Raw genomic sequence first — 18518 nt, 5'->3', positions numbered from 1 at the left:
TTGCAATATTTAACGTCTGAATAAACATATATCAAGATGTCACCTGGGGTGGGTGGAAAGGTTTGTTTCAAGGACACTGTATTCAAAGCTAATCTCCTCTCATGTGCTACTGAGTCATAGTCACAGTGAGTTATCAAGTCAAAGAGCAGCCCTTTTTGTCTTCTGTATAAAAGACAAGCTGCTCAAATGTTACAGAATTCAGACGCCCAAGTCATTAAGATGTGGTTGTACATAAAAGATGCAGCACTGATAATTCAAAATAGACAAGAAGAATGTGCTCTAGAAATAATTCTTCTACAAGTCATAATATCTGGCACAAAACATAAATAAAGCCCTATTTTTCTCCTTCAGTGCCCTGCTGTGAAGGAGTCACTGAACCAACTTGTTATCTGCCAGTAACAGCGAGTTTCGGGAAGGCCTTCAGCTATGAAGAGACTCTTTCTGTATTTTTTAACAAGACATAGACTGAGGATACAAGAAATCCCCCCCCAGAAGGCAATAGCACACCAACAATTCAAAAGCCTCTGAGATGAAATTATCCAACATTCTGAAACATGAAGCCCCATGTTGTTTTTTCTATAGCTAAAAACACACCCCGCATAAAGTGTTTTTCATGTTTGTTCTTGTTTGTCGTTCTTAATTACATATCTTGGAAAAATCCATCTCTAATCAAGCTCTATAGATGTACTAATGGACCTCCAATCCTAAATCTATATAGCATTAGAGGATCCTTCCATGATGACGTGTTTATTTGCCAGCTACAGCTTATGTTTTCCTGTCTCTTTGCCTATACATATAGGTATCTGCTCACATGGAAAGCCTGCTGCAATTCTACCCACATTTCCACTTCCCACTCAAATCCCTTTCCTGGGTGAAGTCTTCCTCAACCAACAAAATCAGAAGTGACCCGCCCTCAGCCCTCTTTATGCTCACACAGCGTGATCTTCAGTCCCACTACTTATCTGCTCTGGAATTGTACCAGGGCATTTCCTGACTACAGTGATCTCTCTTGGAGGCTAATAGCCCAGTTAGGGAGAGAACTGTAGGCTCCAGATTAAACGCAGATTGCATTCTCAAAATTCTCAAAATTGAACTGCAAATTTTGTTTTTAGAGCTATTAGGAACAATGATTCTTGGCCAGCCTATCAATGTTCACCTAACCCATATAGCACTTGGAGTACAGTATTAACAGCACCCTTTGCAAAATTATTTTTCTGAGAAAATGTATTGTCTCAGAAAAAAAGTATTGTATGTGATTCTGTCCTACCTCTACACTGCCAACATCAATTGATCAAAAGTGTTTAGGTGATCAAAAATGCTTAAATAGTTGTTGATGATATGTATTAAGTGCCATGAATTGGTAACTGTCTTCCTAAAGAACCCGCAGGAATGATCCTCATCCTGTGGTTCCCAAGTCTCCACTCAGCAGCTTCTGTGAAACCCTATGTGAATTTCAAATGTTGCATATTTTCCATCACTTGAGAAAACATCTGCCAAAGTGCAGTGGGGAAGCTGGGTATTGGCCATATGGTGGCACGTAGAACTGTCTTACCTCAGCTTCCTAGATATTTCTATTAAAGGAACTCGGGCTTATTTTAAGCTATGAAATAGAGTCAACAGGTTGCTTTGTTTGGGTTGGATTCATAAAACACAATAGTTAATAAGATAATGTTATTTGGTCTTTTTAGCATCTTCTCTCACACGGCTCATCTACAAAAGCAGTCATTAGCAAAGAGAGTTAAAGCAGAAGAAGAAAATCTGGTTTATATATGGTTGGCTTCAATCTGAGAAACAGTCAATAAAAATATGGAAATAACAAAGACTTTGAAACGAAAGAGATTACAAAAGTTAAGCTAGTTTTCTACTCATTTCCTTTGCCTTCTATTCCTTTTAAATGAGCCTAGATTTTTCCTTAGAAATCAATGCAATTTGTGAAAACACAATCTTTCTCTGAAAGCCCAGTTCTGTGGCAGAAATTGAAGGAGTTTCTCTTACCTCTTAGTTCCCCCATATCCAGAGTTGTCCCAAGCTGTTCTAATAGAGCAACTCTTGCTGCGTTCTTTTTGTGTTTCTTGCCATCATAATGTTGCTGGGCCATCAGAGGATTGTTAAACCAGGCTGCACAGAGCCCACAGTATCTGTCTGAATCTCTTCTTTGATAGGGAGATGTGACCACTGGAGCAGTGTCTACCCTCGGAGGCTTCAGTGAGTTCAGGGGTGTTGCTGTGAAGGAAAACAACCAGAGGGACACACAGGCCGGGTTAGTCCATTACTGAGTACGAGTACCCATGTCTTCAATATCTGAAGGGGGAAGGGTCTCATGTTCACTCTAGAGCTCGAAATCCAGAGTTTACTGAAAGCAGGAAAATGATCTTTGCCAGCCTCCATTTTTGAAGCTGGGATACAACCAAAAATTCCTAATTTATTGAGATCAGATTTCTCACGTTATTATGCTTAAATCTGACCGTTCAGAAGACCATCCCTTATGAAGAAAGAAAGATGTTCAAAAATAAACTCTTGGAGGTAAGGGAGGGATCCATTAAATCGAAGCCAAAACTTGGAGGAAACGTTGAACAGTTATGGCTTCAAAGATTTTGAATGAATGAATTCGACATGTGTGTGCTATAACTAGAAATAACCAATACATAAAGGACTTGCCCAAGTGATAGAAGTAGATCTTTTCAGTTACAAGGACTGTACCAATTGACAAAATCGTGCTCATTTTATTGTCAGTTTCTTCTGTTTACTGTGATGGGTTATTTTCAATCCATACCTGCTAAAATTGATGTTGAAAGTATAATATTGTTTTAAAAGACCAAAAGACAAACACTATAGAGCAGATGTTGCTTTATCTAAACTGAAAAGGCATAATATCACTTGAGATGGCACAGCCCTAGCTATTAACTTAACACATTCCATTGTGAGCCTTCAGTTATTTTTGGTCCAGAAATAAAAAAAAGAACCTAACTTGAAGGAGTTTACCAACAGAAAGTAAAAATAACTTTCTTCTGTATTACAACATACAATGTGCTTTCATCCTCCCAATAGCTATGACTTGAATTGCTATCCTATTTCTCACCTGATGGACCTCGCACAAGCCACATGATTTACTGACAGTGACATTTCTAGTTATGGGGAAGGCAAGACTCCAAATCAAATCCTTAATTTCCAAGGCCAATGTTCCTCACAATACCTCTAAAGACTCTTTTTATACTTCTTAATAAGCAATTTTATAATAAGCAAATTTAGATACTTTTCTAGACCTCAGTCATCTTTGTTTTATATAGGATTTAATTTAAATTTGGAAAAAGGTTCTAATCCAAATATTTTACAGAAGAAAAAGAAATTTAAATTCTCATATGCCCCATTAGTCATAATGCAATATAGCAGTACCTTCTGTTCATTCTTTGCCCCTGTAATGTAGAGTAGACTTGGAAAAACCAAGAACATTAGGGCCATTCCAAAGAAAAGCTAAAATCTGGAACCTCAATAGTAAGTAATACTTAATCAGCTCCCCAACCTTTCAAATCAGTTTCGTGTGGGCTTTTTTTTTCAGATTAAATAACAAACATGCAAGTAAATACTTGCTAAATAACATTTTGATTCAAGGAATGACTGTATTGTGGCAATATCTTGAAAAAGTCTTTTCCTCTCAACCCAGAGATTTCACCAGATGGGGAAGTTTTAGCTAGCTTGGATGAAACTTAATGGTATTATTTCTATAGGGACTTAGAGAAATAGTATGTCTCTTAAAGGCCTCATTACCAGATCAGTCATATATCAATCACCATGTGAAAATAAAGCTGAAAAGTGGGCCATACCACACCAGCTGTTACCCAGTATCATTCTGTTGTGACTTAGAAATGCTAATAAAAGCTACAAATACTCAGTTGACCTGTATGTAAAAGGACTTCTACATACTTTTCAGAAGGAAATTGGATCTCGCTTCCAAAGTTTCCTGCAACCCTATCAATTTCTGAGGATTTATATCTATCTATTGTTTTTTTTTTTTTTTATGGCAAGGAAAACATATCAAATGCTTGCGATCAGAATGAACATTGATTCTTGAAGCATAACTCACTTTTCTCTAAACTGGGCCCTAAAAAAACATCTGAGCCAATTTTATCTATTGATACCTCTTATACCACTTTCCAGCAGGAGTGATGCACAACAGAATATCCATCAAATAAGATAATCTTATCTCTCACACAAGAAAGTAGGTTAACGCTGCATCTGTATTATATCTTCTCCTCCTTAACAATTCCACTACCTGGTGTACCGCTGCAAAGTTTAATTTTTCTTATGCTCCTATTACCAACTGTCCTCACCAATCCCAACCCAGTTTATATTTCCTGTAAAGGCAAGAAAAGGCAGCAGCGTGAGAGAATGGAAACCGTGTGGGATCAAAGTCAGAAATCAAGGTTGGATTGGATTCCATCACCCCCTGAGCTGTGTTACCTTTGGCAAACCTCTGATGTCTCTGGTTTCCACAAGGTTAAAATTCAGGGTCACCATCTCTTTAAAGCCCATAGTGTGGGGATGGAACAAAATTGTACAAGCTTGCTCTTTCTCTTTTATGGCTTTGACTGAATGCCAAATAGCGAGGTTATATGGGAAGAGAGCAGTTTCCAGATCATAATGCTAAATCTATGTGTGAGCATGGACCATAACACCCATAGTTCTTTGGCAAAAGTATGGTATTCTAATAAAATGAATACAAAATAGGGTAAAGATTATGGTTTGGCTTGAAAACGTGTTTATAACAAAACACTTTAGTTGATGTATAGTTCATTTTTATTTAAATTTCATGCTTTATGTTTTTATTCTAATTGCAAAAATATGTAGCTAAATACTGACTTCACCTCCTCAATGTACAACTTAAAACCAACAGTTCATTCATCAAAACCAGTAGTTTTCAACCTTGGGCGAGTATTAGACTCAGCAGGAGCTTTAAAAATCTCTGTGTCCGGACTGTTCCCCAGACCAATTCTGTTCAATTATATCTGAATCTCTGGGTAGGAGCCAGGAAGCAGGAGGCTTTAATGCCCCCTTCCCACACCACCTTGATCCATGCTTCCAAAGTACAGCCAATGTTGAGAATCACTAACACAAATATTGCCAGATTTTGTTTGAAAGTGACTACACAATAGTCTTCCTAGATCTTCACATAAAAGAAAGTCACATACTACATCCCACAGCAATAAAGCCAATTATTTTGTAGGCAGTAACTGAAATGCCACATCTTTATCTATGAGGCAGAAGGAAATAATAATTACTTGGCATTTTTTAAACCCCTAATCAATTTCTCCATTTCGCCAAGATATAAAAGTTTCTCCAAAATAGCAGCTAATGTTATACATTTATATTACAAAAATTAAATAAAATTCCGATCCCTTGTCCCAAGCAGAAACTCATATATACATTGAGCTGCTGAGACACAGCACCGCCTAACTTTGGCAGTCCCCCCAGCCTGGGCCACCATTCCTCTCCTCCTGGCTAACCACTGCCTTGCAGGGTGCTGTTCGGTTCCCTCTGCTCTGTGAGGCCTTGGAAACCCAAGTAAGTGGCTCTCCCTTCTCTAAACTCAAAGCACTTACTAACCACGCAATTCATTGGACATTTCTTAAACAGCGCCTTATAATCTTAGTTGTGTGTGCACGCTCATGTGTGTGCATGGCTAAGGGAAATTAGATCATAACACTTATACATCAATAATGGACACTTTGGTGTGTGCCGTATTCTCCAATACAGGTCTGTAGTCCCTTGTTTCTACTCAGAAAAAATAAAAAACCTCTAAAGTTCAAATTTTTCTCCATGATTCATTTTTTATTAAAACATGACAAGAATTCAGAAGATATAAATTTATATCTTTATATATATAAAGATATATATACATATATCAAGATATTTATAATATATATAAATTTATATATTTATATATATAATATAAATGTAAATTTAAAAATAAATATACACGATATATGATATATATATAATCACTTATATAAACATACATACATGTTGCAATAGAATGATTAATGTCTCTAAGTATAGAGTGCTTAGATCTGCTAAAACATAATATATAGTATATGGACCTAATAACATAGTTAAAGTCTTACTCTCATAACACATTCAGCCCCCAGTATTTTGAACAGAAGATCAGGATCTGTAGCCAGTTCAGAGTAACTAAAATAAACTCAACTTGTTCTAATGCTTGAGACAACTGAAACAACTCAGTCTCCAAAACTTGATTTCTAAGAATCACCAGACATGAAAGCCGTTTTCAATACCCCCTTTATGTCTTGCATAATGTTTGTCAAAGAGCAAGTTCTCAGTAGCTATTTGCAGACTGTTGGCTAAGTTGTCCTGAGTAATAGTTTGGAATACTATCTCTCTCCTATGTTTGCTTTTATCCTGGTAGAATAACCACAGTTGATCTAAGGACAAAAGTATTTTCAAAGCACCCTGTGTGCACCTCTCTCAGCACACCTCCTCACTCTGTAACGTAACATTGTATACGACCAGACTCTCCATAAGTCGGCACCTTGCCTGGTGGCACTCGCGCAATGTATATCCCATGCCTTTTGCTAAATAAATGAATGGATGGATGGATCCTCTTTGTATTAGAAGTGAATAAAGTACTGGTGACCAAGAGTTTTCTTATCTCTTCTAAATTGTATCATTTAGGGCTTGAGTGCTGTACGAGTCAATATAAATATAAGTATTAGAGAATCACTGGCAAGATTCTGAGTGGGAGTGGGGAGATGAAGCTTAAATTATAGAAAGGCAACCTGTCAAAGTGGAGACACACAGCCCAGTCTTCCTCTGTCTTTTGGTTTCAATTGGACATAACGGAAGTTAGTATTGTAACCAACTTCCGTCTGTTTGCCAAGGTGGCCTATTTCTGTACATTTTAGAGAGTTCAAATTATGCACATCATCCTGGAAATTTTACTTTTGAACAGGAAGCCATTTACTTGGATTCATTTAACATGGCATCTAAACCCTCACTCCAAGTTTCTGGCATGGTACCAACCATCCCAGTTTGCCAGGAACTGAGAAGGTTCCCAGGACGTGGGACTCCCAGTGCTAAAACAGGGACGATTCCAGGCAAACAGGAATGAGTTCGTCATTCTAGCTTCTGGGGTCACACCTGATTTCACATCATACAGGAGAAAGCAATTAGTAAAAATTTTGGAAGTAACTGCTTGGGAGATTAGAGCAGGTGCTTTCTCAACCAACCAAACAGAATTTATTAACAGATCTCAAAGCTTTACTTGTCAGATCACCATGTGGGTATCCTTAGCCAGAAAAGAGGATAACACAGTCAGCAGGCAATGGTATTCTTACCTGTCTGTCTGCCTTCTGGGTCACGGCACAGGGTGCTCTTCAACCCCCAAATGTGCAGCTTTCATTGGCATCCCCTTCTCTCTCTCCTCCGTTACTCTCCTCTTCCTTCCTCCCCTGTCGTTTCCTTTCTACCTCTTTCATTCATTTCTGATGCTTTCTAGGCTTTAGGACTAACAAAACTTAGTCCATCCTCACAAAGGACTTGGAGGCTATTGAAATATTTTCTGGAATTTACTTCTTCCAAAGTATGTGGCTTTCTCACCTAAGGTGTTCTTATCCATAATACTAATTCTTCAGGTTTGTTTGACCTTATGCAGTTTATTCCATTCTGTCTGTTCCATGTATTTTCTTCTTTAAGCTGCCCCCAAATCCTGTTTGACCAATGAGGTAGCTTTAAGTTCAGGGAGATAAGTCAGCTATCACAGGGTCCTCTAATTAATAAGTGGCAAAGACAAAGGCAAAGGCCAGATCTTTTGAGTCAAAGACCAGCGCCATAGTTTAATGCCAACTAGTTTCCAATGATGCTGAGGGAGCAATAGGCCAAATAAACAGTCAGAACACTTTTCCTGGGCTTCAACATCTGTTCTCAGAAGGGATTATTTGGAAATATGCATTTTCCCTAAAACAATTTTTTCCAATTCCCAGTGCCTATGATCATCTGCCTTTCCTTTTTCTCTTTTTGTCCCACCCTAAATCAAATTAATAACAGTAGGAATCCTCCAGCTAGTATCACTGTTTGAGGGCGGGGGGTGGGGTGGGGGGGGAGAGTGTTTTGTTTTTGCAAATGCTATTGACAGTTAAATGTGCCTAGGCCTTTCAGCAGCCTGGCTGAGGAGACAGCTGTCAGTGTGGATGGACAACTCAGTCTTCCAGTCTCTTCTGCAGGTAAATGCTTCAATTCCTGTAAACCAGGCAAAGGCAAGGCTCAAAGCATATCTCTCTATGCATCTCTCCCAGAGGACAGGGCCTCTTGTCTAGATGGTACATGCTTAACCAACATGATCAATAAAAGAAGAAAAGGACTAGTTAATTTCAGGCACAATCACCTGGGTAGATTTTCACTTTTTCCTAGATGACTCATGATAGCTAATTTTAACTATTGAATGATTTTGTTAAACTTTACAGGGTTAAAAACAAGTGAGATGTTCGTATTTGGGGAGAGATTACATAAATTGTGGGCATCTACCTTCTGAAATACAATGCAGCAATCAAAAACACATTTAAAAATTTTTTTTTCAACGTTTATTTATTTTTGGGACAGAGAGAGACAGAGCATGAATGGGGGAGGGGCAGAGAGAGAGGGAGACACAGAATCGGAAACAGGCTCCAGGCTCTGAGCCATCAGCCCAGAGCCCGACGCGGGGCTCGAACTCACGGACCGCGAGATCGTGACCTGGCTGAAGTTGGACGCTTAACCGACTGCGCCACCCAGGCGCCCCCAAAAACACATTTTAGAAAAAAAATTAATATTTAGTGACCTGGAGAAATGCTTAGGATATAATGTAAATCAAAGATGTGTTTATATGTAGGGTGTAAACCAAATTACTTATTAAATTATACACACCCACATATTTAAAACTATATAAAGACTAGAAGGCTATAAATCAAGATCTTAGGAATGGTTATTTGTCAGTTGCAGATTACGGTGATTTGTTTTATACTAGTGGATATACACTCCTTGATGCAGAGGGAAAACATTTTTATTTTACAACTTACATATAGGCCACATTTCATGCTAACTTGTTTTAGTGCAAAGTGGAGAAAACACTGCTTAGGGGACGTGTGGCACCATAACCAGGTCTTAAATTGCAGAAGATTTTATTTGTGGTGATTTATTTATTAATTTATCGTTGATTTGGAGGAAAACAGGTTGGGAGAAAGCTGGCTCAGTCAGAATATGATGTAAAGGCCCCAGCTTCTCGTATTTCTCCAAAAGATACAGGGAAAAGCCGTTTTCCCACTGTATAGCAGATGCCCAAAATCACTCTCATTACTTAGATAAAATGAAGCAACTCTCTTCCTTTTCATATATGTTTGGAAGTGAGCTCCTCTATCCAAGGCTGCAAGATAGGAAAAGCCATGTGCCATTTCTTGTATGCCATGGATGAAATTAAAGAACACTATAAAACATTTCATGTTCCAAAATATGTGCCAATAAACATTTCCTGAGAAGAAATAAAGGCGAGGATGGCTTATCACAACCATTATTCCAATTCAATTTTATATCAAAACTCTAATTATAATCAGCCTATTAACAGGAACTGCTTCCTCATCCACACTACATTCATATATCATGAGTCTTCATTATTATAGTATTCATAGATCATTGATTTTCATTAATATAGAATAATTCCCTCTAGTTGCAGTCACTGATTGGGTTCTAAATATCTTAAGTATGCCTGTTTCCTACAGAAACCTAATCTTTGAAAATAAGCCATTAAACAGAACTTTAGAGGAGATGAAAGTCCTTTTATAATTTTCTCATGTTGTTTGACAAAAGAATCCTAAGTCTGCGATACACCGCATTCTTCTGTGTGTTGAAAACAGGGGGATAGACTGTAGGCTCCATGAGGGCAGGATCTTTATCTGTTTTGTTTGCCACTGTACCCCAGGTACCCAGAAACAGGTAGGGAACATAGTATGTGTTAAATAAACTCTTGTTGAATAAGGGCAGCAGTTTATTCCCATAAAGCTACCTGTGTGAGAAAAGGAATTTTACTTTAGGAAATTCTGCTAGTAGGAAGGCATCCTTCCAGTCCAGACTGATCTTAAAAACACCTGTCGCATTGTAGGTATAATGCATTCACAGCATTTAGACTTAGACACCATTCAGTAACGGTGCTTTGCTTTTTCTGAGTTCAATATCAAAATCTTTGGTTATGGCAACAGTTCCCAAACTCTGTGCAGAGGTGCCCTTGGATGATGCAGTCAACATATAGGAAAACCATAGGATTATTTAAAATTCTAAGAAAAGCATAGAGATATCCATTAGACACCATGGCAACCACTCTCCTGAGGAAGTTCACAGTCTCAACATTGGATGCTACCACCCTTTGAATGAGTTCATATTCCTGTGAACTTGGATTTTTAGAGACTGCTGTCCACCTCCAATCTATCTCGCCAACCTGTGAGGAGCAAAAAACAAAGGTTAACAATGTCCAATCTAATCTAAAGGTTTGAGAAGCTATGCTGTGTCCAACAGGCAAATGCACCCATTACTGAATGTGACTATTTAAGGATGAAATGCAAATATTAAATTTTCCTTCAATACATGCTGGCAGAGTTATTACGACACAAATACTTATTGTTTGGATACTAGGAGTTATGACATCACCCTACTACATACTTTGCTTATTGCTTACAAGAATCAATGACCTGCTAAGTGGGCACTGCTGAAAATGTCTTTCTTCATGAACCTGAGACAAGAGGCAGAGTCCCAGAGGGCAGAGTGGGTTTCCTTGGTGGGGACTCATTGACTCACTGGCACCCCTATGCCTGTGCCAGCAGATGCCATCTTAGAGCGGGGAGCTGGAGGGCATCACCCAGATCCCAGGCAGTGTTGCCAGAGGCTGGAGACTGGTGAGATGAACCTTGAGGACGGGTCCTAGCTCCTATTCTTTCATTCCACTGCCACCATCCCCGGCTTCCCTTAATCCATAACCTGTGCTCACGGATGGGAATGATTTACTTATCCACCAGCATCAGCTATGCAACTAGAGAGCCAGCTTCCTGGATCATGTCTTATGTCCTATGAATATTTATGGAGGATTCAAAGATGAGAAAAGCGACTGGTGCCAGAAGCACAGCACAGATAAAGTATAGGCTAAGTTCAGAGGTAGACACAGAGAGAGGATAGCCTTCGGTGTGGGCTGAAGGAAGCTGAACCCTTGGGAATAATTTCAGAGAAGTCAGTACTGATATTGTTCCCTGAAGAGAATGCATGTATCTATTTTTCACCCCCAACCAGCATGCTTTCCCTCAATCAGGTTTCTCCACTTCACCTCTGTGCTGAGCGACCTTAAGCATATATCCCTAAAAGTCGAATTGTCCTTAAAACTCCACAGTTTGCAAGTTAAGAAAATTGCCTCTACTTCATATTTAAAACTAACTGAATATGAATATTAGCTATGCATATATTTTGCATGTATTTCTTTGGATTTAATCTAGAAATAAAGTACTTTTATTGGAAAACTGGAAACGGCTACATCTGAAGGTTTGATGCTATTCTAAGTCAGCTCTATCAGACTTCAAAGCAACCCTAGAACTTCTTGAGGTCTTCTGAGACAGATGGAGACACTCTCCTCTCTCATGTTAGGTATTCCCAACACTTGGATCAAGAGAATCCAGAGCATCAAATGCTAAAGCAAGAAGGTCCTCCAATCCCTATAAGTTTAAAGACCATTGCCTTATACCACTACTTCAGATATTGAGCAATGAAGTTGGTGGGCAGGGGATGATTGCAAATAAAGAAGAGGTTTTAGGCTAGATAAGACTTTGCAAATCAATGTTAGAAAATCATTAGCTTAATTTAGTCTCTGGGGGAATAGAGGCCAAGCTAGAGCCCGAATTATTTAGATGTATCATCCATAATCATTCATTTAACTATGGCTTGACCACAAATTGCATACTTCATTGTTGCCATCCAGACACAGTTAAAAGGGAGTGCATGAGAGAGAATGTAAATGATTTCTATTGAAGAATTTTTAGAACAAGGGTGACATTAACAGCTAATGAAGGTGATGCTGCTTAAAATTTGCAACCCCAAGAGTGCTCCACAGACCAAGATCATCAACATCACCTGGCAGCTTATTGGAGATGCAAATCTCAAGTCCCACCCTGGACCACTAGATGAGAATCCACATTTAGGAGAGCTTAGGATGACTGATAAGCAAACTAAATTTGGAAAGCCCTGGGTTAGGATCAGTGTTTCTCAGTCTGGTAAGGGTTAGAACCACCTGTAAGACATTGAACGCTTATGGACTCTAGGCCCCACCCCAGTCCAATTATATTAGAATCCCTGAGGGTGGGGCTGGCAACAGCTGGTTTTAAAGCTTTGCAGGTGCTTCTAGTGTGTAGACAGGGTTGGGAAGCATCAGTCTGGAGGGACAGCATCTGGCATGGGCCTCACTTTCACTTCAATCTTACAAGGCATCTGTATTTTCATGTTTCATTCATCCTACTCTGCATTGGCATCAGGTTCCACATTAATATACAACACCACCCCAGCCCTCATGCAACTTGAAATCTGGAATAGAAATACTTTTAATTAACTCACAGAACAAGTATATTAAGTTGCACTCATTCAGAAGCCTATTTATTCAAAAAAAATCATAAGGGGCAACAGATATAAAGAGAATAAAAGTTTTGAAATAAAATTAAACTAGATTCACATGGCAACTCAGGATGGAGTTACTTTAACTATAGTGAGAATATTTCCTAAAATAAGATGGGGTAACGGTTCAAACTCATGTCTTTGTTGTGCCTGCTTGATAAAAGTTAGTTCCTAGACATCCTGGCCATAGAGAAAACAAAGACTGTAAGCCAGATCTCCTAATTCCTACTCCATGTTTTCCCATGTCCCACACTGACATCAGTTCTACCAGGCAGATACAGAGGCTGCCTTCACAGAACTGGGGACGTGGTGAACATGAGACAAGGGAGTGTTTGGAAAGAGGAAATCAGAAATCTCACTTACTCGTCATGAGAGGTTCATGTATCTGGTCATAAGTTTGTGGTTACCACAGCAATCTAATATCCTTTCAAAGCCATATGGGATGGATTGTAGATTGCCAGGAAGTGTAGGAAAGATCCAGAGAGGTGGCTTAAAGAATAGAGGTGTATGAGTAATGGTTAAAGGATGTAAGATTACTTAGCCAGAAGACGAGAAGCTGAAGCATTACTTAATAACACATGAGACACATAGAGGATTGTGGAATTTAGACTGATGGCCAGCTGTTCTTCCAAAGATGCTAAAAAGAAAAAACAGACTGAGCCTGAACAGTAGGCCTTTAGAAGACAAGGAGCTTAAGAGAACATGATGTATGATGTTAAGACATGTTTACTGCCCATAGGGTGGGTAGCTGAGGAATGTTTATAGAACGAGAGCATTATTAATACCCAGTGGTGAAAGGGAGAGCATTTAAACCATGCCAGATGATGGGACTTAAGACTTAAAGGGAATCTTGCTGGAAACAGAGAGATGAATACGATGGTAACTCGGGATTCTACGAATTTCTAGGTATAATTCACTCTCCATCCTAGGCACTGGATGAGATAACATTTTTTTAAGGCAAAACTCTTGAATATTAAATCATCAGGGTTAAGCAGACTTATGGACATATTTCTTAATCATTTTCACTAAAAATGATCTCCCCTTTGTGTTAAGAAAGAGCAAGTAAAATGTTCCCATTTTTGCCAGAGTTAGTTCTTGCTTCCCCTGTCCAGCAGCATTCTTGATATATGAGTTTTACTAACTGAAAATGAAAGGTCCAGGTATTAAGATTTCATGAGCTCTGTTGACTGAAAAGCAAAATGAATATGATAATCATTAGCAGTTTACACTAATCAAGATATAATTACCGTGGGAATTCATGAGTGCACTTTCAATCCCAGTCTTCTGCTTCTTGGTTGTGAAACCTCAATAGGCGGTGTAGACAACAACCATGCATAGGTTGTTGACTGACTGAAGACTCTCAGTTTAGATGATTACACTCAAAACTCCCAGACTATGTCTTTAGCCAGTATCACCCACAATAAGAATGGCTGCAATTCATGATACCTCAAAGTGGTCAAAGTCCTCTTGAAAACCTAGGTGGATTCATAATTAAAGCTATAGACTCAACAATGTGTGTGCTCAGCAGACAATTACTAGAAAACCCACACAGGGGAAGCCGGCTCTCTGAAGGCTGAGAGTAAAGTAAGAAAACACAAAATGTCATATTTCTAAGCTTTCAAGTAAGTAAACTGGCTTGGTGTCAGTGTCACATAACAAGTTAGATAACAGAATAACCTATTGAGAAATTAATTAATTGCCTTATATTCCTATGGACTCACTTCATAAAAATGAAAGGTATTTTCCACTTCATTCCAAAATGAGGCCTAAGCCTTGAAGTCTGGTTTTTTCCATGCCAAGCATGGAATGAACAAAGGCACATCAGGCTATCTGAATAACAAGGGGGTCTGTGTGTCAAAGAAGTGTGTGCCTAACTAATATCAGGAAAGGAACTGGCATGTTAGGAGCAAGGGAAAAGAGGGTTGCAGGTATGGCTAAAGACCTGGGCATATTAAAAGCAGTGTGTCTCAGGTGGCAGGACATCCCCCAGAAATGTTCATAATGGAGTTTTGGCCTTCCTTTCCATAGCATCACTTGGCACAAAGGAGATGAAACCATCAGTGGAAGTCACCGACCTGAAGGAAGACAGGAGAGGGAGACAGGCCTGAGAGGGAGACAGGAAAGTGAGATCCACTTCTGAGGAAACCCTGGGACTTCACCTACAGCCTGTGGCCCAGAACACAACAGCATCCTGGATGACCATAAAGTAGCCAGAGTCCACAGGCTGAGATCTCTTTGAGGATGTCCACATGCCTCTAGGCCCTTGTGTGGCCCTAAAGAGCACCCCAAAGAATGACCAAGATGGGTCTTCTAACCTGTCTTTAGGGCTAGAGGATAGAAGTAATTTACACTGACTTTTAAAAGGTAAAGAAATATGGGGTGCCTGCGTGGCTCAGTCAGTTAAGTGTCTGACTTCGGCTCAGGTCATGATCTCATGGTTTGTGTGTTCCAGCCCTGCATCAGACTCTGTGCTGACAGCTCAGAGCCAGGAGCCTACTTTGGTCTGTGTCTCCCTCTCTCTCTCTGCTCCTCCCATATTCAATGTCTGTGTCTCTCTGTCTTTCAAAAATAAATAAACATTAATAAATAAATAAATAAATAAATAAATAAATAAATAAATACATAAAATGTAAAGAAATATGTTATTTGTTGTACTCAAGGGAAATCCATTAATTCATACGTATTAAATCTGATTATTCAACCAACCTGAACGTTACACAAGACTTTTGACACTGACATTTAAATAATACAGATATTACAAAGGATGAGAATACAGTCTGGGACACTTACTACCAATTATTTTAGATAAGATACTTACTTTACAAGTGCCTTCTCAATTTCATAGACTAGACAGTTTTAGGGTTCTTTTTTTTTTAATGTTTATTTATTTTTGAGACAGAGAGAGACAGAGCATGAATGGGGGAGGGTCAGAGAGAGAGGGAGACACAGACTCTGAAACAGGCTCCAGGCTCTGAGCGGTCAGCACAGAGCCCGACGCGGGGCTCGAACTCACGGACCGCGAGATCATGACCTGAGCCGAAGTCGGCCGCTTAACCGACTGAGCCACCCAGGCGTCCCAGTTTTAGGGTTCTTTAATAGTTGATTTAAGAGTAGTTGCCAGAAAATCTCTCACTCAGAGTTTTTTCTGAATAGTATTGCATTCTGTGTATGGATTCCAAGCCCTGACTACATCTTCTATTGACAGTTTTCAGCTTAAGCACAGGAAACTGACAATTTTATTGTTCTACTCTATTCCTTCATAAAAATGTGTTAAAGAACACTTTCTGGAACAAAGGTATAACCACATCATAAAAGCTGCTGAAATCATCAACTGTCTTATACCACTATTTGATCATCCAAAAAAGAAAAGTGAGTTTATGCTATTTAAAAGGATTTGTGAAAATCACCTAGGCAGTAGTCTCATTGTTAAAATCTTTAAATCCATCCAGTCTTTGATCCTTTGTTTCTCTGGTCATCAAATATAAAATCAAAAGACAGCAGCCTTGATCGAAACATTGCTCCAAGCCGCTTGTGATCCAGTGTACAAAAGTCATGGCCAAAAGAATTTAGCTAGCCTCACACTGCTTATGCGTTTAAACCCTATTCGCTGTACTACAGTCAGCGGCCAGATTGGTATGTTTTCTCTTGACAGCTGACATCATGGAAGATTACTGCAAAACAAAAGAAAGCTCTTTGCCATCAACCTGGTATATCACCCTGGGCAAATGGCTTTACCTCTCTAGGACTGTTTCCTCATCGGGAAAACGACATGGTTGGGAAATAACGATGGGTAAGCACCTTCCAGGTCTGCAATTATATGAATCTATTACTTGTTGCATTTGTAAGAATTAGAAAAGCCAAAGACATCATCAGAACAAATGCATCGATCTAGAGATGACATCTTAGAACATGCTAGCTTTTCCAATTTAAAAGAAAATGCACTGCTATGAAGATCCTCTGGTTTGACAAAGTATTGTTTACATCTATTAAAACAAGTATCTAGACAGGCTATGTTGGCAAACCGAATAACCTGATTCAGATGATAGAACTGCTGCAGTATATAAAATCTTATATGCAAATCTGAGGTGCTGATTGAACCTGGAGTGCATATATTATTTAAAATTTGAATTTATGTAACTTACAAACAGATCCAGAACACCCTGATCTTTATTCATCCAACAGAGAACTCAAATAAGCAACTCTGTGTCTGGCATAGAAATTTATGGAAAAGTTCTGAAGCTCTGTCTCACTCATTTTCCATAGAAAGTAAGGAAGGAAAGGAGAGAACCAACAAGATTGCAGAAGAGGAATATATGATAAACACACTTACACACAAACAAGCAGAGTGGACGAGATCATTGCTTATCTGTTCTTTTCCCCACATTGCTCACTGTTCCTACAAATGAGAAATGCTTGATTTAACGTTTATACACATATCTTTGTGGCTTTGCTGCTTCCAATCATCTTAGTGAGAGCCTTAGAGTGTGAACTCTGCTGTTCATTAGGGGAGCAAAAATCTGGAGATCATTTTATGAAGCATTATTTATCACTACCTGGAGATGAAGGTCCTGAAACATGGAATCAGAGGCCCTGAGTTCAAGCACCCGTTACATTATTTCACTACATAACATCAGGCACGTTACTCTGCCGTCAGTCTTACTTCCCTCTTTGGTAAAATGGAGATAATTATACTTTAGACCTCATGGTTTTTATGAAGAGTAAGTAAAACAATGAATGTGATGTTTCTTTTTTTTTTTTTTATGAAATTTATTGTCAAATTGGTTTCCATACAACACCCAGTGCTCATCCCAAAAGGTGCCCTCCTCAATACCCATCACCCACCCTCTCCTCCCTCCCACCCCCCATCAACCCTCAGTTTGCTCTCAGTTCTCAACAGTCTCTTATGCTTTGGCTCTCTCCCACTCTAACCTCTGATAGAATGTCTTTAACACTATCAGTTATGATCTTTTTATGTATTTTTTACAGAGAGAGTGTGAGGATGCAAGCAGAGGAGGGGGGCAGAGAGAGAGGGAGAAAGAGAATCCCAAGCAGGTCCCATGCTCAGCACAGAGCCCAGCATGGGGCTCGATCCCATGACCATGAGACCGTGACGCGAGCTGAAACCAAGAGTCAGACGTTTAACCAACTGAGCCACCCAGGCGCCCCTGTGATCATCTATTATTAGTTTAGATTCTGCCCTCTGAACTATAGTTTTACTACACACTAGGATCTTTTAAATATTATATCTTTTTATTCAGTTTTGCGTGATGAACAGACTTCTTGAAAAATTTTATATAAATGTAATGGACATAACTTTTGATATAGTCAATTCTTGTTATTCATAGTTAGTTATGTTCTTCATAAAGTCTCCAAGAACACTGAATTAGCAAAGACCAAACCATTGCTCCTTAGGATGAATTCAGGGTTAGGTTACTTGAGTATATGGTTACATTTTGACCCACTGATCAATATAGATCCTTGCTTTATGTGTGCTTCTGTTTAAAGATACCTTATTTAATATACATTCTTGATTCATTAACATGTAACTCAAAGTCAACAATATACAACTCATGCCTAAACTAAGCTAAGTTAAATGTATGTATTCTTGCCATAAGTCACATCCCAGCCTTCTTGCATTTAGAAACACTAGACAGCACTCCAGCACTACCTTTGGGGGACATTTTAAATAATAAAGTCACCAACAAAACCCACAAAAATGTGTAAACCCTGGCACTAAATAGATTGCAAAAAAAGACATTTATTTGCAGTATGAAATTTGAAACAAAAGGCCAAGGATTGCCTTATTCATCCTCAGCTAAGAAAATGCCCATGGGGCA

At 39.0% G+C, this 18518-nt stretch overlaps 1 protein-coding gene across 2 annotated transcripts in view; it reads right to left on the bottom strand.

Annotated features, from left to right (window-relative positions):
* The window catches only part of ZMAT4 (zinc finger matrin-type 4), a 347224-nt gene that overhangs the window by 127725 nt on the left and 200981 nt on the right, over window positions 1–18518 (bottom strand). For both annotated transcript variants that reach the window (XM_040452367.1, XM_040452456.1), the window contains exon 5: window positions 1996–2223. In XM_040452367.1, coding sequence (XP_040308301.1) covers window positions 1996–2223 — 228 coding nt within the window. The remainder of the gene's footprint in view (window positions 1–1995; window positions 2224–18518) is intronic.

Source organism: Herpailurus yagouaroundi, unplaced genomic scaffold, assembly GCF_014898765.1.
Source record: "Herpailurus yagouaroundi ecotype Mexico unplaced genomic scaffold, PumYag 28, whole genome shotgun sequence".
Classification (NCBI taxonomy): Eukaryota; Metazoa; Chordata; class Mammalia; order Carnivora; family Felidae; genus Herpailurus; species Herpailurus yagouaroundi.
This window is presented reverse-complemented; position numbering and strand designations above follow the sequence as displayed.